We start from the raw sequence: 27,069 nt of genomic DNA on the forward strand, positions 1-27,069 counted from the left end.
AAATTACAGTCAAGGCAAAAGTAGAAAGCAAAAATAAGTAATTCCACTCCCAGAGATTACTCACTATTAGTAGTTCCTTACATTATCTATCAGCCAATTTGTCCTGTGATTTCATATATGTATATTTTTAATTTATGTATTGTTTAATGAAGCAAGTACTAATGTTTATAAAGTATGCAAAAGAGACATTATATTACCTTGCCTTCCCACCTTCTGCCCCCAACATATGTATATATATATTTCAAATAAAAATGGATTTCTTACTTGGGGCAGGCAGCCCACCACTGGATCGTTTATATTTGCTCTCCTTTAAAATGGATGTGATTTTGTATAAATGACGGAAACCTGTTTTGCATTCAGAGGCAAAAATAAATTCAATTTCATCTTCATGACTTTGGGGAAAAACATGAAAGATGTCATGGATCTGTAAAATGAATAGCTTAATTTACTATACACATTAATGAAAATACTACATAAACAATTCAATTAAGCTAGAGAAAAAAGAATTACTTGGTAAATACATTTTGGAATGTAAATAACTGGCAGTGCTAGTGGGTACTGTACATTTCTAATATAGATTTGGTCTGGTCCTTTCAGATTTATCTTAATTTAGTCATAGACTTCTTTCATTGAGAAATAAATATTCCCAAATGGTGAAAAAAGAAAAATATGACCAAAAGCTTTTTCTTGCTCACCATCTCTGTAATCCTTTGAAACATGGCATGAGGTTTAATGATATAAATCTTACTACAGAATATTATTACTTATTCTTACCTAAAATCTTACTACTTTTCTTTTCCAAAGAGAAATATTATAACAGTTGAAAGGTGAATAATATGAAGCCTGTACTCAGCCAAAGAGTGATCTGGCTTTATTTATTTTGTATCTTAAGTTTTTTCCCACTAAATTGGAAACTAAAAAACTCAATCACAGATTGGTAAATTCTGTATAGTTTGTCAACTTAAAAGTCTCTTCTAGTCCTCCTCAGAGGCACTGTGATGCTGTTTTCAATACCTGATGTGTCCAGGAATAAGGGCAAATTTGTAGCCAAGAAGATGTCATTTCAATGACATCTATGTTTTTTTTTTTTTCAATGATATCTTTTTTATTATGACATCTACTTTCTATCTACAAACCATTCCATTCTGCAACCATCATTCCAATTTGAAATGTTCAAACTAAGCAAATAACATTCATGGTTACTTTGAATTTTAAAATTTCATTTTGATAGTTTGCTATGAAACTTCACTTGCTTCAGCATTCTGAGAAAATATGTAACCGAGTACAGAAAACATACATACATTTATCCAGATGTCTGTTGTTTCTTCATAGATAATTAGTGGCGTCACAGAGTCAGGCACCGACTCGATAAGTCTCTGTCTTTCCATGGCATCATCTTCTACTGGGATAAATAATTCAGGTGAGATCAACACTATCTGTAGGCGAGTTTGGGAGCGATCTAGTAGAATGGACCAAGCACTATTTAAACAAACAAACAAAAAAGCACCAAAAATAAAGCAAGCTCTCAGAAAATGAATATCCCCCTACTCTCTTCCTTAATACCCATCAATTATTTCTGTAATCATAAAGAATTGCTTTAGTAAATGTTAGATTATCACCTAGAAGCGGCTAATTAAAAGTATTAGCTTATTGTATACTTATTTCTAAAGTTAGGCTTGAGTTTTTTAAAACGTGGTTTTCTTTAAACTCTTAAAACCACAGATGACCTATGAAATTGTTTTCTCCCTTTAGTGCCAACAATTTCCGGCCTTGTGAAACTCCTATTGCCTACCTTAGGAACTATATGAAATCACCTTCACATAAAACTCTACAAAAACTTTTGCTTAAATTATATAATAGAAAAAGTATAGGTTCCTTCATGTGGGCCTTAAAGTCGTACAATTTAACCATACACACACAAAAAAACACTAAAACCATGACTGGCTATGTAAGAGACGGCATTACAACGCAGTAATTGCATATAGAATTACAAATCCACAAGCCCATTTAGCTCAGGACAAATTCTCTGTGCAGAAATAACAACTCTGCAAATTTACATAATAAAGGCATCTCCAACTGAAGGGCAAGCAGCAAGCGTAGTAAGGTAAACATTTCTAAAGTTCTGGATTCTAAATTACTTGTAAAGAAGTGACAATTTAACATACGCACTATTTTCCCTCTGGAGTCCATCCAGCTCTGGCAATATATTCAACTCCTTCAAACAGAATCTCAAAAGGCTGAATTAGTTCCTTATCTATGACATCGATAATCTATTAAGAAAGAAATAAAAGGAATCAAGTTACAGAAGAGTCAGATCATTAACTAGTTTACTAGTCTACCTAAATCATAATCATTAACAGCATGACATTTTTTCAGATTTAGGTATTTTAAAAAGGCATGAGGGATAGAGCAAAACCAGCAGTAAGTTGTGGATTACCTACACCGCTGTGCTATTCATGCCTAAAAAAGTTTTAAGCACAAGAATTAGTATAGTTTACAGGTCTTTTTCCATGAGTTTATACTAACAGAGCCCTTGCTAATAACTTGTCAAAACACATTTTAATTACTTTATTTAGACTCTAGTATCAAAGAAAAACTACTGTCCCTAGTTCCCTATATTTTAGCCTAATATGTGATTTCTGTAATATATTAGTGAAATGGCCCTAAGCAAGTAAACTTTTTTCCTTTAAAAATCTAGCCAACAACAACAACAACAACAACAACAACAACAAAAATCTAGCCAACACACAAAATTAAGTTGCAAAAAAAAAAAAAAAAGAAAGGGCAAAGGATCTGAATAGATAATTCTCCAACAAAAATATACAAATGGTCAATAAGCACATGAAAAGATACTCAATGTCATTAGCCAGCCGGAAAATTTAAGTCAAAATCACAATGAGATACAACTTCACACTTAGTAGGTGACTATAATAAATAAGACAAACAATATAAGTATTGATGAGGATTTGTGGAGAGATTGGAAACTCCCACAATGGGAATGTAAAATAGTGCAACCACTTTGGGCAAATAGTCTGGTAGTTAGTTTCTCAAAAGGTTAAACACGGAGCTATCATATGCTGAACAATTCCACTTCTAGGTATCTATCAAGAGAAATGAAAACATATACACAGATTCATGGTCATATTATTCATTAATAGCCAAAAGTGGAAACACCTTAATTGTCCAAAACTGATGAGTAGTTAAATAAAATGTGGTATAGCTATGCAATAGAATATTACTGGGTGATAAAAAGAAAGAAAGTGCTGGGGCCCTTGGCTGGCTTAGTGGGAAGAGTATATGACCCTTGATCTTGGGGCTGTGAGTTCAAGCCCTGTGTTGATTACTTAAATAAATAAAAACTTAAAAAAAAAAAAAAAAAGCAAGATAGTACTGATAAATGGTGCAATATAGATGGAACTTGAAGACATGATGCTAAGTGACAAAAACCAGACTAGATACTGTATGAATCCATTTATATGAAGTGACCAGAATAGGCAAATCTATGGATAGAAAGTAGACTAGTGGTTGCTCAGTGCTAAGGGATATAGGAAGGTTGGAGGGTGATGATTAAGGAATGTGGGGTTTCTTTTTGGGGTGATGAAAATGTTCTAAAATTGACTATGGTGATGGGTTACATAATTCTGTGAATATACTAAAAGTCATTCTAAAATTTAAATGAATAAACTGTATTATTTAAACAAATAAACTGTATTATATGTGAATATATACATCTCAATAAAGCTGTTAAAGTCTAGCCGAGAAGACTGGTTTTTGTTTTGTAAGCAGGCTCCACACCTGGCATGGAGCTCAAAGGGGGCTTGAACTCACAGCCCTGACATCAAGACCTGATCTGAGATCAAGAGTTGGATGGTTAACTGACTTAGCCACCCAGGTACCCCAAGAAGACTGTTTTTCAGTTAATCTTGCGTGCATTCAGCTTATAAGCATTTGACTGTCCAGTTGAGAAGCAGTACAACACAAATGTGGGACATCTATCTAACACAGAATGTAAGTCCTAGTCAATGACTACTATTTTTTTTTAACTATTGATCTGTAGAATTAACAATAGTAAAGAGGAAAAACTTTTGGAAAGGAGTGATAAATATGCACATCCCTATATTTTTATCTTGGGAACCAGCAAAAAGTTTCAAAGCAGAAGATCAGGTCAACTTGAAATCATGGTCTACAGATACCTCAGCAAGGTGAGTAAGTTCAAAAAGCTCAACATCACTCAGCAGCAGGGAAATACAAATCAAAACCATAATGGGATATCACGTCACACCCACTAGAATGGCTAAAATGTTTAATGAGTTAGGAAACGAAAGATGTTGGCAAGGATGTGGAGAAAGGGGAACCCTCTTACACTGTTGGTAGGAATGCAAGCTGATGCAGCCACTCTGGAAAACAGCATGGAGGTTCCTCAAAAAGTTGAAAACAGAGCTACCCTATGATCTAGCAATTGCACTACTAGGGATTTACTCCAAAGATATAAATGTATTGCAAAGGGCACCCACAACCCAATATTTAAAGCAGCAATGTCCATAATAGCCAAACTATGAAAGAGCCCAGATGTCCATCGACAAATGAACAGATAAAGAAGAGGTGGTGTATATATACAATGGAATACTACTCAGCCATCAGAAAAATGAAATCTTGCCATTTGCAATGACAGAGATGGAACTAAAGGGTATTATGCTAAGTGTAATAAGATAATCAGAGAAAGACAATTATCATACGATCTCCTCACATGTGGAATTTAAGAAACAGAGGAACTCAGGGGAAGAGAGGGAAAAAAAGACGAAATCAGAGAGGGAGACAAACCATAAGAGACCCTTAATCATAGGAAACAAATTGAGGGTTGCTGGAGGGGAAGGGGGTGGAGGGATGGGATAATTGGGTGATGGACATTAAGGAGGGCATGTGATGTAATGAGCACTGGGGTGTTATATAAGACTGATAAATCCCTGGCGCGCTCCGCAAGGCGCGGGGGAGACGAGGGCAGCGGGCGGCGGGCGGCGGGCGGCGGGGCGGCCCCGCGCGCCGCGCGCCGCGCGCCGCGGAGGGATCCCGGGTGAGGCGGCTTCCCGGAAGTCAGAGGGGAGGAGGCCAAAAAAAAAAAAAAAGACTGATAAATCGCTGACCTCTACCTCTGAAACCAATAAGACATTATATATTAATTGATTTTAAATTAAAAAAAAGAACTGAGTTAAAAAAAAATTAAAGAATGTATCTAAGATATTTACTAAACAGACTAGTTAGGTTACACAAAAAGCTCAACATTTTATACTTACCCTTCCTTCAGCATCAATCATTATTTCTGACATCTTAAAAGTGACTTTTGGATTTGCTGTGCCTTTAGAAAGAGACATAAATGAATAGTAATGCATATCCAAAATTATTCAAACCAATTTTGTCAGATCAACCCCCCTGACACTTTAGTTAAGTCAAGAATATTGTAGAATCAAGGCTTTATAAGAATCTCAAAACTCCAATTCAAATTCATAATTCTCAACATAGGTATCAAAAGATAAAAAAAAAAAAAAAAAAAGACTGGAAAATATAAGAGTCAGTGTGCAATAAATAAGAGAAATTCTGCATCATTTTGTAATTGAAATATGGCAAACAGCAAAACAGGAAAAAAAATGACTGATTTATTCAGAATATAATCCCTTAAAAATCTTTATTTCATAGCAAAGACTCCTTTTTTTTTCTCATTACTTGTAGTAACCAGCTTTGTGCACTTCCCAACCTTTGAAAATAATTAAATAGAAAATAATTAAATAATAAGATCAGCTTGTAATTAGGAAATCTACTTCAGTGACAATGAATAACCTACCTTCTTCACTAAAGGCTTTAACTTATCAATATTGACCATTCTTTGGATGAATGCAGAGAGAATCTTGTTTGGAAAGTAGAAATGAGTGAATATAAATGTTGATGGAATATAGTACCTGTTTTAGGATAACGGAATGAATCTGCCCTCCTTGTTTCCAACATAGGGGATGTAACATGAATAATTTCCACCTCAGATTCATCATTTTCTTCATATAGAATTCTCAGAATTTTGCTGCCATTGGGAGCTTAAAAGAAATTTAAATATTGAAAATCTAGAAGAATTATTCCAGAGAGTAATCGTAACTAACCATTCCTTCTAGCAGTATATTTCCCAAAGTGAAAAATAATTTATGTACAAAATATGCTGCCTTTTGTGTATGAAACTATCACCAGCCTTTGCACTAGGAAGGTGAGTGACTACTAAACTATTTCTGCTAGTTAAAGGAAGGCAAAACCTGAAAATAATTATGTACATATACACACACATATATATGTTTATTTTTTTTTTCATATATATGTTTAAATTTTAACTAGGCTCCATGCCCAACATGGGGCTTGAACTCCTTGAACTCACGACCTTGAGATTAAGAGCCACATGCTTTACCAACTGAGTCAGGTGCCCCTGTACCTATACACATTTAAAACTTGCACTTATGAAGGATTTCAGTCCCTGCATACCTTTTCTTTCTTTTTTTTTTTTTTAAGATTTTATTTATTTATTCATGGGAGACACAGAGAGAGAAAGAGAGAGAGAGAGAGAGAGAGAGAGGCAGAGACATAGGCAGAGGGAGAAGCAGGCCCGTGCAGGGAGCCCAATGCGGGATTCAATCCCAGATCTCCAGGATCACACCTTGGACTGAAGGCAGTGCTAAACTGCTGAGCCACCGGGGCTGCCCAGTCCCTGCATACCTTAAAATGCATTCCTTGTTGAAAAATGAATTACTCAATTATATTTATAATATTTGTTATAACAAAATAAATGCTATTTTTAAAAAAGATTTTATTCATTTATTTGAGAAAAAGAGCAAGAGCAGTGTGGAGAGGCAGAAAGAGAAGGAGAGAGAGTCCCAAGAAGACTCTGTGCTGAGCATGGAGCCCAGTGTGGGGCTCAATCCCACAACCCCAATAACATGACCTGAGCTGAAACCAAGAGCTGGATGTCCAACCGACTGTGCCACCCAGGTGCCTCCTAATGCTATTTAAAGAGTCCAGTATTCTTTTAATGGTTTCTCTAATTCATATCAAAATCTTGTTCTAAGGGGGCACCTGGTGGCTTCGTTGGTTAAACGGTCTGCCTTCGGCTTAGGTTATGATCTTGGAATCCTGGGACTGAGCCCCTATCAGGCTCCTTGCTGAGTGGGGAGCTTGCTTCTCCCTCTCCCTCTGCTCCTCCCCCTCAACCCTGCTCATGTTCTCTCTTGCTTGCTTGCTCTCTCTCTCAAATAAATAAATAAAATCTTAAAAAAAATCTTATTCTAACAAACAGTTATGGCAAAACATTTTTTTATATTATTTATATTCTAAATAATTACTGGTAGGATCCAATCTTCATGACTTCATAATCTACTATTCAGGACTTAGCATCTGTGCACTTAACTAATTGCCAGTTGAATCTCATATTTTAATTAAGTTATATTATTTTGAATCCCCTTACTTGTTTCAGCTTCTGGACACCACCAGTAGCCAGAATATCTATCAAATTCTTCTTGAAGAACAAAGGTAGCAACTCCAGCTGATCTGGGATCTTCTTCCATGTTGGCTAGTTCTGGACAAATATAAACAGCAAGATTATCACAGGAAGTTCTCTATCTTTTCATAGGTACTAAGCCCAATGATTTAGCTTATTTTGAAATGCAACTGTAGTATTATGGTGAACTCTGGAGCCAATGGACTAGATTTAAACCCGAACTCCATCATTTACTTACTGACCTTGGGCAAATCACCCAACTTCATTCCACTGCAGTGTCCCACTTGTAAATGGGAATAAGAAATGTATCACATAAGGTTGTTAGGATTAAATGAGTTAATTCACATAAAGTACTTAAAACACATCCTGAACCAAAATATGCTCTCCATAAATATCAGTTAGTATTTCCCCATTTCATTAGCATCATGGAAAAAACACAAAACAAAACCATGTAAAGGGTCACAGTGACTTGTAACTTACACCCAGAAAAGTCCAACTTTACACCTAGTATGGGTCTTGCACATCATGTAATCTCATTGTTCCTCCCACCTCCCTTTCTTCCATTCAACTAGAACATTTTAGCTTTTATAACTGTTTCACACTTTCCAGCAAATAGTGTACAGGGAACTCTTGCTTTAAAAATTAACCCATTGAATTTTAAAAAAGAAAACCAAAAAAAAAAAAAATAAATAAAATAAAAAAAAATAAAAAAAAAATAAAAAAGAAAACCATAGCTGGGGGCATCACAATGCCAGATTTCAGGTTGTACTACAAAGCTGTGGTCATCAAGACAGTGTGGTACTGGCACAAAAACAGACACATAGATCAATGGAACAGAATAGAGAACCCAGAAGTGGACCCTCAACTTTATGGTCAACTAATATTCGATAAAGGAGGAAAGACTATCCACTGGAAGAAAGACAGTCTCTTCAATAAATGGTGCTGGGAAAACTGGACATCCACATGCAGAAGAATGAAACTAGACCACTCTCTTTCACCATATACAAAGATAAAGTCAAAATGGATGAAAGATCTAAATGTGAGACAAGATTCCATCAAAATCCTAGAGGAGAACACAGGCAACACCCTTTTTGAACTCGGCCACAGTAACTCCTTGCAAGATACATCCACAAAGGCAAAAGAAACAAAAGCAAAAATGAACTATTGGGACTTCATCAAGATAAGAAGCTTTTGCACAGCAAAGGATACAGTCAACAAAACTCAAAGACAACCTACAGAATGTGAGAAGATATTTGCAAATGACGTATCAGATAAAGGGCTAGTTTCTAAGATCTATAAAGAACTTCTTAAAGTCAACACCAAAGAAACAAACAATCCAATCATGAAATGGGCAAAAGACATGAACAGAAATCTCACAGAGGAAGACATAGACATGGCCAACATGCACATGAGAAAATGCTCCGCATCACTTGTCATCAGGGAAATACAAATCAAAACCACAATGAGATACTACCTCACACCAGTGAGAATGGGGAAAATCAACAAGGCAGGAAACCACAAATGTTGGAGAGGATGCGGAGAAAAGGGAACGTTCTTACACTGTTGGTGGGAATGTGAAATGGTGCAGCCACTCTGGAAAACTGTGTGGAGGTTCCTCAAAGAGTTAAAAATAGACCTACCCTACGACCCAGCCATTGCACTGTTGGGGGTTTACCCCAAAGATACAGATGCAATGAAACGCCGGGACACCTGCACCCCGATGTTTCTAGCAGCAATGTCCACAATAGCCAAACTGTGGAATGAGCCTCGGTGTCCATCGAAAGATGAATGGATAAAGAAGATGTGGTTTATGTATACAATGGAATATTACTCAGCCATTAGAAATGACAAATACCCACCATTTGCTTCAACGTGGATGGAACTGGAGGGTATTATGCTGAGTGAAATAAGTCAATTGGAGAAGGACAAACATTATATGGTCTCATTCATTTGGGGAATATAAATAATAGTGAAAGGGAATAGAAGGGAAGGGAGAAGAAATGGGTAGGAAATATCAGAAAGGGAGACAGAACATAAAGACTCCTAACTCTGGGAAAGGAACTAGGGGTGGTGGAAAGGGAGGAGGGCGGGGGGGGAGGTGAATGGGTGACGGGCACTGAGGGGGGCACTTGACGGGATGAGCACTGGGTGTTATTCTGTATGTTGGCAAATTGAACACCAATAAAAAATAAATTATTAAAAAAATAAAAATAAACCCATCAATAAAGCTTAAAAAAATAAATAAATAAACCCATCAAAACCACAAAGCCACAATTTTATGAGATTTTATGACATGGAGAAATGTTTCTAATATACTTGGATTTCAAAAAAGCATTATTAAAAAATAATAAAATAAAAATAAAAAAGCATTATTACTAGAAGACATGTATACACTAATTTCATTAAAAAAATGTTAAGCAAACATATATTTAAAAAAGTGTTGGGATACAAACCAAAATGTGGTTTATATTCTTTCCAAATAATGAGACACACTATGGGTAAGAATTTCTTTGTATTTGGAAAAAAATATTTTAATTGCTTTATAATTTACAAAATCTTAGGTGTACCATTATTTGTGAAAAATATATTTGTGTAATGAATCACTTCCTAACAAGACACAGAATATTTCCAACACCCAGAATGTTTTCTCAGGCCTCTTCTCAGTCAATGCCCATTCTCACTCCAGAACCACTAATCTAATTCTGTCACCACAGGTTGGTTTTGCCTATTCTAGAAAATCATGTAAGTGATGTCCTTTGTCTGCTTCTTTAGATTCACCAGTGTTGTTACATGTATCAATAATTCATTCCTGTTTATTGCTAGATGGTATTCCATAGTATACCATAGTCTTTTTTATCCATTCATATGTTAACGGGCATCTGGGCTGCTTCCAGTTATTGGCAATATGAATAAAGATGCTATAATCTTTCTTGTATAGGGATCATTGTGGGTGTATGCCCTCCCTTAAATAAAGACCTAGGAGTGGAAAGACTGGGTAGTTTGCTAAGTGTTTATTTTTTTAAGTATTTTTTTTAAAGATTTTATTTATTTATTCATGAGAGACACAGAGAGAGAAAGAGGCAGAGACACAGGCAGAGACAGAACCAGGCTCCATGCAGGGAGCCTGATGTGGGACTCAATCCCGTGACTTCGGGATCATGCCCTGGGCCCAAGGCAGGCACTGAACCGCTGAGTCACCCAGGCGCTCACTAAGTGCTTAACTTGATAAGAAACTGCCACATTTTCCACAGTGATTGTATTATTATTAAAGATTTTATTTATTTGACAGAGAGAGAGCACATAAGCAGGGGAGTGACAGGTAGAGAGAGAGGGAGAAACAGGCTCCCTGTGGGACTTGATCCCAGCATCCTGGGATTATGACCTGAGCCACAGGCAGACGCTTAACTAACTGAGCCACCAGTATTTGTTGTTATTTTATATTCTTATTAACAATGTATGAATGCTCCTCTCTGACATTTGTTAGTATTTTTCACTTTAGCCAGCCTAATAGGTGTATGATAATATCTCATAAGTGATTTTAGTACTGTAGACAAGTTTCAAGTTTTTGCTAATCTGTATTTTCTATATATTGTCTGAAACAAATATGCAACGTGAACCAATAATTCCTTATCCAAAAATTTTGAGTCCAGAGTGTTTGGAACTCAGAATTTGGGGGGATTTTTCCTATTTTTCATACATCTACTATATAATTATGTAACATCTCTGGCAGGGTAATCTAATACCCTGTAATTGAATACACCAATATTCTTGCAGCAAATTTATGAATAGACACACTAAGTAGGATTAAAATTATAAATATCCTCAGGTCAGTTCAGGACAGGTTTTGCCACCAAATGAATTTTAGCACCAAGCCAGTGAAAACTAAGCTCAGATTTCAAGATTTTTTTTGAATTTTTGAATTAATGACATAGGCAAAGCCAGTGTTTGGTTCTCTTGGATCTTTCAACTACCCCAAAGTTATACTCAACCATATTGCTTCATATATATATATATTTTTAAGATTTTATTTGTTTATTCATGAGAGACACAGAGAGAGGCAAAGACATAGGCAGAGGGAGAAGCAGGCTCCAAGTAGGGAGCCTGACATGGGACTCGATCCCAAGTCCCCAAGATCACACTCTGGGCTGAAGGCGGCGCCAAACCGCTGAGCCACCCGGGCTGCCCTCTTTTTCTTTTGGATGTGAGAATAGGTACCACTCATTTCTATCTCCATTTCACTTACTATGGACCTCAATTATTAAGAGCTATTTATTAAATGAATAAAAGGTATCGCTTTGTTCTTTGATATGTCAATACATCATTTGAGAGTAGAGGCTGGTACTCCCTTACTTTTATATTTCTCTTCCTACTAGGCAGAAAATAAACACATGCACACACTCACTGACTAAACCCATCTAGAACCAGACTTTCACTTAGAAACTTATTGTAAACAGAGTAAGAGTGAAGATGCACACTCTGTACCTACCTTTCTACTTAAACAAAAAACATTGCACTTACTATGTTTCAGACATCATCCTAAACACTTCACAAAAATGAACTCACTATAACCTCATAAAAACACTATAGTAACATACCTTTTCAGATACGGAAACTGAGACACTGGTTAAATAATTTATTAAAGTCCACAGAACTAAAAAATGACAGTTCTAGAACTCAAACTCAGACAGTCTGTTTCTAGGTTACATTTTTAACTAGTATACTAATCTTAAAAATAATAAATACCATATAGCTATATGCACAGAAAGCAAAATAATAAAAACAATATTATAACATCCTGCAGGGTGCCAGTGCTTTCTACTTTAAATTCTGTCAATTTGGGATCCCTGGGTGGCGCAGCGGTTTTGCGCCTGCCTTTGGCCCGGGGCGCAATCCTGGAGACCCGGGATCGAGTCCTGCATCGGGTTCCTGGTGCATGGAGCCTGCTTCTCCCTCTGCCTGTGTCTCTGCCTCTCTCTCTCTGTGACTATCATACATTAAAAAATAATAATAATAAATAAATAAATAAATAAATTCTGTCAATTTCTTTTTTTTTTTTTAAGGGAAGGAGGGAGACAGAAAGATAGGGGCAGAGGGAGAGGGAGAATCTTAAGCAGACTCCATGCCCAGCATGGAGCCCGATGCAGGGCTCCATCTCACAACACTGAGATCATGATCTGAGCTGCAATCATGCATCAGATACTTAATCAACTAAGCAACTCAGGCGCCCCTAAATTCAATCTTCACAATAACCCTGTGTGAAAAACAATTCTACAGAAGAAAATATAGACTAAAAAAAAAAAAAAATCTTAATTCTATTGGTTATTGTTAGAGCTTTGTACTCCCAAACCACAAGTAGGATAGCTAGTATATAGTGAGTGCTCAATGTTTGTTGACAGCGTGAAGAAATGGCTAGGATTTCCAACTCAGATTTACTAATCACTAATCTAATCCGTCTATTGCCATGGGTAGCTGTTCTGATTCCTGGACTTCAAATGGAGACCCAAAACATGGATTTTAAAAAATATTTATTTACTTACTTATTTATTTGGGGGAAAGGGGAAAGTATGCTGGCAGGGAGGTAGGGGTGAAGGGCAGAGGGAGAGGGAGAAGTAGGAAGCAGACTCCCAGATGAGTGTGGAGCCCAATGTGGAGCTTGATCTCAAGACCCTGAGATCATGACCTGAGCCAAAATCAAGAGATGGACACTTAATGGACTGAGCCACCCAGGTAGCCCCAAAACATGCACTTTTCACTTAAAAAGTTCCCTACTCCATTCTCTTTTGTCTATCTGATGCTCTATAGAGTTTTAGACCACTTAAACCTGGATAAGTTCAACAGTCAAGTTTTGGTGTCCTTGTCTCTAATCTTGTGCTTTTCAAATACAACTTTCATGAAGTATCCAGAACAATTTATCTATGATTCTGACCACACTACCCAATTGCTAAACTCTTTTCAGTGGACCCCCACATCATGCTAGAGACTATTGATTTACATGATACAGTCAACCCTTGTCTTAGCTTTTTTTTTTATCAGCCAGCCTTACCTTTCCCTTCTTGATTCATACCTTATGCTTTAGAACCATCAGACTGCTTTTAACTTCTCACACATACCACCTTCTGCATTAAGAACTTTCTCATGGGGTGCCCTCACATCGAATGAACTGGTTAATGTACAGTCACATCTAAGATCAATTTAGATGCCAGTCAGGTGTCCTCTCTTCTGGGAAGTTCTTCCTAACCACCACCCCACACTGATCTCTCATAACACCCTACGTTTGCTTATCACTCTGTTTTACTATTCATAGAGTCTCCTTGAGGGGCCCAGGTTATGTTTTATTCAATTCTGTATCCTTAGTTCCTGCCATGTTATCTGGTGCACAGGAACTTAATGTATTTTTGTTGACTGACTGAATAGCTAGAACAGATTTCCTGACTTCTAATTCAGCGTTTTTTCTACCAATGTAAATTGTTTAGGAAAAGGCTTCTTTTATAACACTAATTATCCTAATGAAAAAAATGTTTTTGTCAATACACTATTATATTCTAAAATAATTTATTAAGAAAGATGCCCAATAAATCAGCTTTGTGAACAGTATATTAAGCAAGAGTTGAACAAATGAATTTTGAAAGTGACCATCCTTCACTGTGGAGCTTAACTTAAACTGTTTTATGTGTTCAAAGAAAAAGCAATACAGTATTCCCCATCTTTCGTTTGTATGAAAGCTTTAGAGGAAAACATCTACATCTTTTCTGTGCTTTGAGCAGTGCTTAGTATTACTATAATCACCTAAATGAAAATTAAATATTTCCACAATACACACAATTCTACAAAGTTTTGTTTTTCCTATTATGACAAAAACTAAGTATGCTCTCCTAAAAGGGAAGATAAATTTTTTATATTAGGTTTTTGTTTGCTTTCCAAAAATCAGATTAACTTTTTTTAATTGATATTTTATTTTAATAAAAATAGTTTTGGGGAAATTCTGGCAGTTTCAGTAAGCTAAAGAAACAATCATATCAGAGATGCTACTGTTGTGCTATCTGAAAATGAACATTAAGACAATGTAGCATTATGCAGGTGGTACATATTATTTATCCACTGTACTTTTTTCTTTTTAAAGATTTGAATTTAAAATATAAAGATCACCTACTTGGCCTCAACCTCAAAAAGTGAGCAAAAGTAAAATTTAAAAAATATTTTTCAGCAAAGTATATGTGAAGAACTATGTGTTACCATTATGCACATAGGTGAGCCTCCTTTCTTCTCTGGTTACAATGTTGGATATCCAAATATCATTGCTATGTATAAAAGCAATCCAGTCTGGATCAGCTGGACATAATTTGGGATCCATGCGAATGTTGGGACAGCTAGTTTCTACTAAATTTGGCCGTAAGGGTTGTTGCTAGAAAAGAAAAGAACATTTTTTAGACAAGTATAAGGATGATACATACATATTCATTAGCCAACACCCTTCCTATAAAATGAACAATAATTTCCAGTAAAATGTCAACTATGATAATCGTTCCTCAGAAAAATACACTTTTGCATGCTTTAACTTATGAGGCTGGACTCTTTTTATTTTTTTTAATACACTATGAATTAGAAAGCTAAGGCTACTAGGAAAGTAAAAATTTTTTTTAAAGATTTGAGAGAGAGAGAGAGAGAGAGCATGCAAGAGAGAGAGCACACAAGTGCACACGGAGGGGTGCAGAGGGAGAAGGAGAAAAGTAGACTCCCCACTGAGCACAGAGCCCCCCTGAGGCTCAATCCCAAGACCCATGATATCATGACCTGAGTCCAAATCAAGAGTCAGATGCTTAACTCACTGAGATACCCGGGCACCCCAATAGGAAAGTAAATAAAGGTATTATAATAGCATTTCATAAATTTTGTTGCCTAAACCTGTTTAATAGAATTATTCCTTGTTAAATACTTTTATTTAGCACTTATTTGTTGAATATTTATTATTTAAAATAAGTTTTACCAGTATAAAACAGTTTGGTCAGAAAGATGTAATGAAAGCCAGGATCATACAATTCTAACAAAAGAATAGTTCTTTTTTTTTTTTTTTTTAAACATTTTATTTATTTGACATTTAACATTTGAGAGAGCAAGTGAGAGCACAAGCAGGAGGAGTGATGGAGAGGGAGAGGGAGAGGGAGAAGCAGGCTCCCTGCTGAGCAAGGAGCCCAACGTGGGGCTCCATTCCAGGACACTGGGATCATGACCTGAACTGAAGGCAGACACTTAACTGACTGAGCCAAGCAGGCACCCCTAAAAGAAGTTTTAATATCACATATAGAATTGCTTGGAGGGGAACCTGAGTGGCTCAGATGCTGAGCGTCTAACTCTTGATTTAGGCTCAGGTCATGAGATCAAGCCCCACATCAGGCTCCACACTCAGTGGGGACCATGCTTGAGATTCTCTCTCCCTTTTCCTCTGCCCCTCCCCCTTTCATTCTCATTCTCTCTCTCTCTCTCATAAATAAATAAACATTGATAAGAAAAAAAAGAATTGCGTGGAATAAAACAAAACATTTAAAACCATTTATTAAGATGAATTAAGTATTTAAAGAAACCAAAATTAGATTGCCTTGTGATAACATTATCTTTCAAATTCCCCCTAAGCGTTTACTCAGAAAAATGGGCATTGATGCCCTTCACCTGTATCTTCCTACATAGCAAGTGTTTTTAGCATTTAAAAAATTACCTATTAATGTCAGTACAAAAACAATTAATTCTTAACTTTGGAAATTAATACTCATATATCTTGTTTTCTTTACTACTGAATTTCTCACTGGTAAATATAAATTTTTGGTTTAACTACCTTTCTGATTTGAATGCAAATAACCCTTTAGTACCCAAAAACAGATTTAACAAGTAGTAACACCAACTTACAGTAAACCCTTGTGGCCCTCCATCTTTTACGTGATAAATTCCACTACCAGCTTGAAACAGAAATGTTCCACTTCCTTGGTGATAATCATAGGAAGCAATTCCAACAGTTCCAATGCGTTTTCTTTCTCTTAATAGTTCTTCTTCTCGAGAATACATTCCATAGTCCAGTGTTGCCTAATGAAAAAGGAATGAGAAGTCACCTACTCCAGTCTTCAGAAAGCTTGCTTTTTGCTTTTAGCCAAAAAATTTCCACAGAAATCCTACCATCTTTTGTATTACTGATGCTGAATGGCTCTAGATGGTGAGTGACTCCAAAATATGCCAGTAACTTTCAGCAAACTAATTTCAAGAAGTCTGCTGAAAGATTTCCTGGTAAATGGTCTTTAGATGATTATTGCATACAGTAAAGAACAATTGCCTGATCACCTGACTTGGCATTTTAGACCTTTGACAACTTAAATATAAGTGAGCAGTGCTGCATGTAGTTAAGAGCACAGATTGAAACTAAGTGGTCTAAATCTAGGCTTTGATCATCACTAGAAATCTGACTTTGGGAAGTAGCTTAATTTCTTCAAAAGTAATTGTTCTCACTTTCAAAATAGTAATATATCACCTACTTCAGCTTTGTAAAGATTAACTTAGATAAAAACATGTCAAGCGTTTAACACAATGACTGGCATAGAGTAAGTTGTCAAGTATCAGCTGTCATTAATATCTTCCCACCAGATCTATTAATACTCTTCTAATAAAACCCTAGATCAGGCTGGTCATGTCACTGACATAAAACCCAATATAGGAGTTTCTGCCTCTTGGCCTTTGTCTGTTCCACTGTGCCCCTCTGAAAGGCTATTTTTCTTTCATCCATCCAAGTTTTACCATTATCCCAAAACCTTATCTCTGATTCAACCCTGCCAAGGAAAATTTCCTGATCCACTATGGTATACAGTTACCTCTTCCTTGATATTTATATAAGAGTTACTATTTCTTTTACTTATTTGGGTATGGTATTGTTACTCATGTTTTTTTAGTATTTCTGACTAGAAATAGATTAAAAAAAACACACAAATTAACAGAATCTCTGTCATTTTGTTTTCCAACCTGCAGCATCTGTTAAAATCTCTCTCAAAGACTATTTGTAATTAGTGACTGATGATAATAAGGGGACTTCCTAAGCTAGAAATATTATTTTTGATATAAGTATAAAATTTAAAAAGGAATATAAAGAAAACAAATATACTAAGTGCTAACAAAAAATTTACATCCACATTTTCTCTACAAGCTCTTAATACTTTGAGTATGATAAATAAGGGAAGTAGACATGGTTTCTCTCTCAAGAATACCTTAAAAAGAAATATAGAGGAGTTTATTGGTAGAAATAACAATCATTCCAAAACTAAGCACACTGAAAGTAAACACTGTTCAAGGATGACAAACACATGTGTGTACTTGCAAACTTAAAATAATGTTAGGTGAGGTTACACAGGAGATAACCTGGGAATCTTGCTAAAAACCCACCCAGTACTTCGTGTTCATTGTATCACTTTTTTAAAATTAAATACTTAATTACATGTATATACATTTGTCCATGTGTTAGGCTCCAATAGAAAAAACTTGTTAATTCAATGAATATATAGTTTTATGAATTCTGATCTCCTTAAATATCTCTTAAGATACTGAAGCATTTCTTTCCGCTGAAGCCCAAAGCCCAAAGAAATTATATTTTAATTTCTCCCCTCTTATTCTCCCTGTATGTCACTGGACTTGGTCTGTATTTACTATGTCTTAATGCTTAATAATCAGAACACAAGAAATTTCGGAGGTAAGATATTAACTTTCACAAGAGAACTCTGAATTCGTAACTTTGTAATTATAAAATTTGTTAATCTGAAATAATAACAAGATGATAAAAAGAACCTTGAAAAAGATTATGGGGAACAAGGTTAGTTTTACCAGATACGTAAAAATTAAAACATGAATAAACAGAATGAACAGCAATGGTCCAGAAATCTAAAATATAGAAAGCTGAATATAGAAATTTATAAGAGAGAAAAAAAAAATTTATAAGAAAAAAACAGTAGGAAAAAGATGAAGCTTTTAAAACCAGTGATTACTGATTTAAATTTCAAATCATAATTACTGCACAGCCATATGGAAAAAAGATAACACTGGATCCATTTCTCACATATTTCAAATACATCAAAGATTTAAGTGTTAAAAATGAGACCAACTTCCACTTTTAGCCAAGATGGAGTAACAGAGACTCAGCTTATCCTCCCATCTGAAATAACTAAGAAAACGAACAAAATACATGAAATAATGCTTTCAAGACACTAGACATCAGATAACAAAAGACAGTGATCTCTGAGGAATGGGAATCAAATGAGGTCAGTCTTAATAGTTGTCCTAGCTAACTGCTTTGACAGTTTCCAGATGTTGGCACAAGAAAGGTAGCCAATGAATTAAAGAAGAAATCACAAAGGAAATCAGAAAACACTTTGAGACCAAAGAAAACACTGTATCAAAACTTAAGGGACACAGCAAAAGCAGTGCTCAGAGGGAAACTTAGAACTATAAATATCTGCATTAAAAAGGAGATCTGAAATCAATAACCTAACCTTTTACCTTAAGACATTGGAAAGAGCAAACCTAAGTTCAAAGCAAGCAGAAGTGAAAAAATAATACAAAATAAATTGGAAATAAAACAGAATAGAAAAACAAACGGGGTGCCTGGGTGGCTCAGTGAGTTGAGCATCTGCCTTCAGCTCAGTCATGATCCTGAGGTCCTGGGATGGAGCCCCACATTGGGATCCCCGCTCAGCAGGGCATGCTTCTATCTTTTCCGCTACCCTTGCTTGTGTGTGCACACGCACGCGCTCTCTCTCTCTGCCAAATAATAACATCTTAAAAAAAAACCAAAACAATTAAGTTCAACTAAACCAAAATTTGGTTAAAAAAAAAAACAAACAGAAGATTCAATTTACTAAAATCAAGAATGAGAGTAATTAGGAATGTTAGAGATAAAAAAGATTGTAACTGAATAGAATGAACTATATGCCAACAAATTCAATAATGTAGGTAAAATGGTTAAATTCCTAGTAACACACAAACCACCAAAACTGACTCAAGAAGAAACAGAAAATAGAAACAGATCTCTAATGAGTAAAAAGCCTGAGTTAGTAATCAAAAATTGCCGACAAAGAAAAGCCCAGGACTAGATGGCTTTACTGATGAATTCTACCAAATGTTTAAAAACGAATGAACACCTGTGCTTCTCACAGTCTTCCAAAGATAGAGAACAGGAGGAAACACTTTCCAACTCATTTGATGAAGTCAGTATTACCCTAACATCAAAACCAGCCAAAGATGTCACACACACACACACACAAAAACCCCTCACAAAACTACACACTAACATCCCCTAGGGCTACAAAAATCTTCAATAAAATACCAGCACATTAAATATAGCAGGATATTAAAAGAATTATACACAACGAAGTGGGATTTATTCCAGAAGTGTAAGCTTGGTTCAACATATATGAAGACCAATCAAAGTAATGCATTATATTAATACAATAATGGGGTAAAGTGATCTTTCCAATATACAGAAAAATCATTTGACAAAACCCAATACTGTTTCATGTTATAAGTGCTCAACAAATTAGTAATAGAAGGGAAATTTCTCAATCTGATAAAGGGCATCTATGAAAAACCCACAGCTAATACCAGTCTTAAAGGGAAAACCTAGAAGTCTTCTCCTCAAGATCAGGTAAAAGAACTGATGTCAAAACAAACAAACAAACAAAACAAAACAAAACAAAACAAAACAAAAAAAGAACTGATGTCTGCTTTTACCACCACTATTTAACATACACTAGGGGTTCTAGCTAGGTTGGAAAGGAAGAAGGAAAACTATTTATAGATGATATGATATGGAAAACCCTTAAAGCAATCTATAAAGAAGTATTAGAGCTAATAAATGAATTCAGCTAAGTTGTAGGACATAAGATCAATAAAATATCAGTTGCATTTCTATACACTAGTAATAAATAGTCTGAAAATGAAACTAAGAAAATAACTCCATCTAAAATATCCTTAAAAGGAATAAAATACTTAGGAATAACTTTAACTAAAGAAGTGCAAGATTTGTATATAGAAAGCTGCTGAAAAAAATTAAACATCTAGGGATGCCTGGGTGGCTCAGTAGTTGAGCATTTGCCTTCAGCTCAGGGCGTGATCCTGGAGTCCTGAGATCAAGTCCCGCATCAGGCTCCCTGCATGGAGCCTGCTTCTCCCTCTGCCTATGTCTCTGCCTCTCTCTCTCTCTCTCTCTCTCTCTAGGTCTATCATGAATGAATAAATAAAATCTTAAAAAAGAAAAAAGTTAAACAACTAAATAAATGTAAAGATATCCCATGCTGATGGATTGGAAAACTTAAGATTATAAAGACAGCAATATGCTCCAAATTAAACTAGATTCAAAGAATGGCTATCACATCTGCCTTTTTTCCAGATATGGATGAACTGATCCTAATAGTATTGATAAGGAATTTTGTTGTTTTTTTTTTTTTTTTGATAAGGAATTTTGAAACAATCTTGAAAAAGAGCAACAACATTGGAGGACTCACATTTTCATACTTCAATAGTACAAAGCTACATTAATCAAGACAGCATAACACTGACATATGGAAAGACTTATAAGCCCCTGGAACTGAACTGAGAGCCCAGAAATAAGTCTATACGTTTATGGTCAATTGAATTTCAACAAGACCCTTCGATGGGGAAAGAATAGTTTTCTGTAAGTGGTGCTAGGACAACTGGATGCCACATGTGAAAGAATTAATTTGGGCCCCTATCTTACCCCATATATAAAAATTAACTCAAAATGAACCAAAGACCTAGATGTAAGAGCTAAAATTATAAAACTCACATATAAGAAAACCGACAAAAATCTGTGATTTTTAATCTAGATTAAGCAACAGTTTCTTAGATACATTAAAAGCACAAGCAATCAAAGAGAAAACAGAATGACTATACTTTATTAAATTTAACTGTGTGCATTAAAGAACATACATTAGTTTTCTAGGGCTGCTCTAACAAATCACCACAAACCTGATGACTGAATACAACAGAAATTTATTTGCACATTTCTGAAGGACAGAAGCCCAAAATTAAGAGCTCGGCAAAGTGAGGCTTCTTCCAAAGGCTTCTGGTGGCTCCAGGGTTCCTTGACTTGTGGCAACATACCATTAATCTTCAGATGGTCTTTACCCTTTGTGTCTGTCTCAAATTTCCCTTTCCTTTGTCTTATAAGGATACTAGTTGGGGCACCTGCATGGTTCAGTCAGTTAAGCATCTGACTTCAGCTTAGGTCATGATCTCAGGGTCCTGGAATCAAGCCCTGTATTGGGCTCCCTGCTCAGGGGGAGTCTGCTGCATCCTCTCCCTCTGCCCCTCCCCCAGCTTGTGCTCTCTACAAATAGATAAATAAAATCTAAAAAAAAAAAAAAAAAAAAAGAAGAAGAATGTCAGTTACTATATTTAGGGCCTACCATACATCCAGGATTATCTTAAGATCTTTAATTACATCTGGAAAGACCCTATTTCTAAACAAGGTCACATTCACAGATACCTTTGGGATTTGGACATATCCTTTTGTGATACTTATTCAAACAATACAACACTATTGAGAAAATAAGCCACAAACCCCCCCACCCCCCAAATAACCTGAATAAAAAATGGGCTAAGACTTTGAATAGACAGTTCTCCAAAGATACACAAATAACCAATAAGCACATGAAAAGATGCTTCATATCACTAACCATTAAGGAAACGCAAATCAAAAGCAGAATAAGATCTAACCTCATACTCATTAAGATGGCTACTCTAAAAAGCCAGAAAATAATAAGTATTGGTGAAGATATGGAGAAAATGGGACACTTGGACACTGCTAGTGGGGATGTAAAATGCTGTGGTGGCTGTAGAAAACAGTATGGCAATCTCTCAAAAATATAAAAACAGAATTACATGATCCAGCAATTCTACTTCAGGGTATATACCTAAGAGAATTGAATGTAGGAACATGAAAATATATTTGTATACCCATGTTCATAGCAGCATTATTTACAATAGCCAAAAAAGGTGGAAGTTACTCTTAATAATGAATGGATAAAGAAAATGTAATATATGGGCAGCCCTGGTGGCTCAGAGGTTTAGCACCGCCTTCAGTCCAGGATGTGAATTTGGAAACCCAAGATCGAGTCCCATGTCAGGCTCCTTGTATGGAGTCTGCTTCTCTCTGCCTCTCTCTCTCTCTGTGTCTCTCATGAATAAATAAATAAAATATTAAAAAAAAAAAGAAAAGAAAATGTGGTATATACAAACAATGGGATATCATTTTCTTTAAAAAGTATATTCTGACACGTACTACAACATGGACGAATTTTAAATACATTATGCTAAGTAAAATAAGCCAGGTACAAAATGACAAATATGGTATGATTCCACTTACATGAGATACCTAGAGTAGTCATAAGAACAGAAAATATAATGGTGGATGCCAGGGGCTAGGTGGAGGGGTAACAGGCAGTTATTTAATTTATATTAAGGGGATCTCTAGGTGGTTCAGGGGTTTGGCACCTGTCTTTGGCCCAAGGCCTGATCCTGGAGTCCCGGGATCGAGTCCCACATCAGGCTCCCTGCGTGGGGCCTGCTTCTCCCTCTGCCTGTGTCTCTGCCTCTCTCTCTGTGTCTCTCATGAATAAATAAATAAAATCTTTAAAAAATTTTTTGTACTAAATTGCACTTTTGCACGATGAAAAAGTTCTGTGGATGGATGGTGCTGATGGTTGCACAACAATGTGATTATACTTACTGCCAATGATGTGCACTAATATACCCTTAAAAATGGTTAAGACGGTAAATTTCATATTACATGCATTTCGGCACAACTTTTTAATTTTAAAGATTTTATTTATTTATTCACGATAGATGGGGGGGGAAGGGTGGGCAGAGACACTGGCAGAGAGAGAAGCAGGCTCCATGCAGGGAGCCCGACGCGGGACTTGATCTCGAGACTCCAAGATCACGCCCTGGACCAAAGGCAGGTACCAAACCACTGAACCACCCAGGGATCCCAAGGCACATTTTTTTTTAATGAAGATGTAAGAACTTCAGATTAAGATAAACGATAAACAGCAGAAAAAGGAAGTAAAGGAGAGACCAGAGCAACTGTGTTTAAATGTATAGATCTAAATTAATGATTATAGTACTAAACACTTGCCAAGGTAATTAGGACTGATTTCATACTAAGTAATGACTACTGCAATTAAAGAAAAAAGCAAAACGACAACTCACGGAATGGGAGAAAATATCTGCAAATCACCTACTGATAAGCACCTGGTATCCAGAATATATAAAGAACTCTTAAAACTCAGTATCAGAAAGACCCAATTTAAAATGGGCAAAGAGGGCAGCCCTGGTGGCGCAGCGGTTTAGCGCCGCCTGCAGCCCGGGGTGTGATCCTGGAGACCTGGGATCGAGTCCCACGTCGGGCTCCCTGCATGGAGCCTGCTTCTCCCTCTGCCTGTGTCTCTGCCTCTTTCTCTCTCTGTGTGTCTCTCATGAATAAATAAATAAAATCTTTAAAAAAAATAAAATAAAATAAAATAAAATGGGCAAAGAACCTGCACAGAGATCTCTTCAAGAAGATATACCAACGACCAGTGTAACGACTTGTTCAAGACATGAACAAGTGTTCAACATCACTGATCATTGGGAAAATGCAAATCAAATGACAATGAGATACCTCTTTCATACTCACTAGGATAGCTATAATCAAAATGACAAGCAATAATAAGTGTTAGTGAGGATGCAGAAAATTAGAAGCCTCATACATCGCTGGTGGGATTGTAAAATGGTACAGCTGCTGTAGAAAGCCATTTAGTAATTCCTTAAAAATTTAAACAGTTACCACATGACCCAGCAATTCCACTCCTAGATATATACCCAAGATAACTAAAAATATAAGTCTACACAAAATCTCTTATGTTAAAAGCAGCATTATTCATAAAAGCTCACAGCCAAAATGACCCAGATATCCATAAACTGATCAATAAAATGCAGTACATCTATAAAATGAAATATTATTCAGCCATAAAAATAAATGAAGTATCGTCATCTGCTACAATGTGGATGAATCCAGAAAATACAGGGCTGAGTCAAAGAAACCAGTCATGAATGCCCACACAGAACATGATTCCATTTATATGAAACATCCAGGATAGGCAAACCTATAGAGACTCAAAGTAGATTGGTAGTTGCCCAGGCCTGAGGGTGAGCAGCTAGGTGGATGGGAGTGACTGCTAATGGGTTTCCTTTTGGGAAAACAAATGTTCCAAAATTAGACTGTGATGATAGCTGTACAACTCTGTGAATATACTGAAAACCACTGAATTGTATACTTGGATGAATGAATTTTATGGTATGTAGATATCTCAATAAAGCTATTAAAATAAAATAATGGAAAAGTACATTCTATGCTAACACTAATTAAAGGAAAGCTAGAGTGCTTATATTAATATTAAACTCCAGAGTAGAAAATATTGGTAGAAACAGGGAGAGTCATCAACTACCAATAAAGGAGTCAATTTCTCAGGAAGAAATAATCATCCTGTCCACTTATGTACTTTATAACATAGCTTCAGCATATGTGGAAAAAAAACCTAATAGAGCAAACAAACAAACAAACAAACAAAAAACTAATAGAGCTGCAAAGAGAAACAGTCAAATCTATAATTACGAAATGGAAATTTCAACATTCTCTCTCAACTGTAGAACAGAAAATTAGTAAGGAATAGTAAATAGAAAAAACATGAGTATAGTAAACTACCTCTATCTAATGGTCATTTAGATCCCGTAACAGCAGAACACATTCTTTCCAAGTGAACACAGAACATTTACCAAGATGGATCATATCCGAGCCATAAGACTCAAAAATTGGAAAATAATTAAGTCATACAAATTATGGTCTCTGAATTATCATGGAATTAGATTAGAAATCCAATCTCTGGAGAATACACAAATACCTGGAAACTAAATAGTACACGTCTAAATAACTCATGGGGTAAAGAGAAAATAGGAAGTATTTTCAACTAAATGAAAATGGAAACACAACATATTAAAAAGTATGGACTGCAGCTACTATAGTACCTAAAGGGAAATTTATAACACTAAATGCCTATTTAAGAAAGAAAGGTCTCAAACTAGTAACCTTAGCCACCAACTTACAAAACCAGAGAAAGAACAAATGAAATACAAAGCAAGACGAAAATAAACATCAGAGGATAAAATAAAATAGAAAATGACAGAAAAATCAATGAAACCAAATCGACAGACCCTAAGTCAGACTCATTAGAAAAAAAGAGAGAAAAACACAAATTACATGAAGTATCAGAAGTGAGAGAGAAACATCACACAGATTCTTCAGACACTAAATAGATTAGGGGGGATCCCTGGGTGGCTCAGTGGTTTAGCTCCTGCCTTCAGCCTGGGGCATGATCCTGAAGACCTGGGATCGAATCCCACATCAGGCTCCCTTGCATGGAGCTTGCTTCTGCTTTTCTCTCTCTCTCTCTCTCATAAATAAATAAAATCTTTTATTTATTTATTTATTTATTTTAATAAAATCTTTTAAAAATAAATAGATAAGATAGACAAGACAGACAGACAGACAGATAGATAGATAGATAAGGGACTGTTATGAAACTTATGTCGACAGAATTCAATACTGTGGATGAAATAGAAACATTCCTTAAACGACACAAACAATAAGAGCTCACTCAGAAAGAAACAGATAACCTAAATAGCACTATATCTAATTTAAAAAAAATTAAATTTTCAGTTAAAATAACTTTTCCACATGGGCAGCCTGGTTGGCTCAGAGGTTTAGCGCCGCCTTCAGACCAGGGCGTGATCCTGGGGACGCTGGATCGAGTCCCGTGTTGGGCCCCCTGCGTGGAGCCTGCTTCTCCCTCTGCCTGTGTCTCTGCCTCTCTCTCTCTCTATATCTATCATGAATAAAAAAATAAATTAAAAAAAATAATCCTGGGGATCCCTGGGTGGCTCAGCGGTTTGGCGCCTGCCTTCGGCCCATGGCGTGATCCTGGAGTCCTGGGATCGAGTCCCGCATCAGGCTTCCTGCATGGAGCCTGCTTCTCCCTCTGCCTATGTCTCTGTCTCTCTCTCTGTGTCTCTCATGAATAAAAAAAAAAAAAAGCAAAAAACACTCAATAATCCAGTGATGCTTTGCTATATTAACAAATTAAAAAAGAAAACCTTATGATCTTTTCAAAAAACATAAATATTTAACAAAACTCAGTTATCTGCTCCTGATAAAAATTCTAAGCAAGCCAGAAATAGAAAGTATCTCTCCAGCCTATCAAAGGGCATTTATGAAAAATCTATGACTAATAGACTTAACTAGTTAAGAACTGAATGACTCCTCCCCTAAGATCAAGAACATCTTTTTCACCATTTCTATTCAACTTTGTACTAGAGAAGTTAGCCAGCACAATAACCCAAGAAAAAGAAACAACCACACTGGAAAGGAAGAAGTAATAATACAGTGTTTGCTGACAATATGACTGTTTATA

At 36.0% G+C, this 27,069-nt stretch overlaps 1 protein-coding gene across 3 annotated transcripts in view; it reads right to left on the reverse strand.

The window, feature by feature from the left end:
- The window catches only part of DPP8 (dipeptidyl peptidase 8), a 67,025-nt gene that overhangs the window by 25,243 nt on the left and 14,713 nt on the right, over positions 1 to 27,069 (reverse strand). For all 3 annotated transcript variants that reach the window (XM_026008676.2, XM_026008796.2, XM_072738836.1), the window contains exons 5-12: positions 16,421 to 16,594; positions 14,756 to 14,924; positions 7,490 to 7,600; positions 5,952 to 6,080; positions 5,292 to 5,353; positions 2,170 to 2,270; positions 1,302 to 1,479; positions 265 to 424 (exon numbers count right to left, since the gene is read on the reverse strand). In XM_026008676.2, coding sequence (XP_025864461.1) covers positions 265 to 424; positions 1,302 to 1,479; positions 2,170 to 2,270; positions 5,292 to 5,353; positions 5,952 to 6,080; positions 7,490 to 7,600; positions 14,756 to 14,924; positions 16,421 to 16,594 — 1,084 coding nt within the window. The remainder of the gene's footprint in view (positions 1 to 264; positions 425 to 1,301; positions 1,480 to 2,169; positions 2,271 to 5,291; positions 5,354 to 5,951; positions 6,081 to 7,489; positions 7,601 to 14,755; positions 14,925 to 16,420; positions 16,595 to 27,069) is intronic.

Source organism: Vulpes vulpes, chromosome 15 (genome assembly GCF_048418805.1).
Source record: "Vulpes vulpes isolate BD-2025 chromosome 15, VulVul3, whole genome shotgun sequence".
Classification (NCBI taxonomy): domain Eukaryota; kingdom Metazoa; phylum Chordata; class Mammalia; order Carnivora; family Canidae; genus Vulpes; species Vulpes vulpes.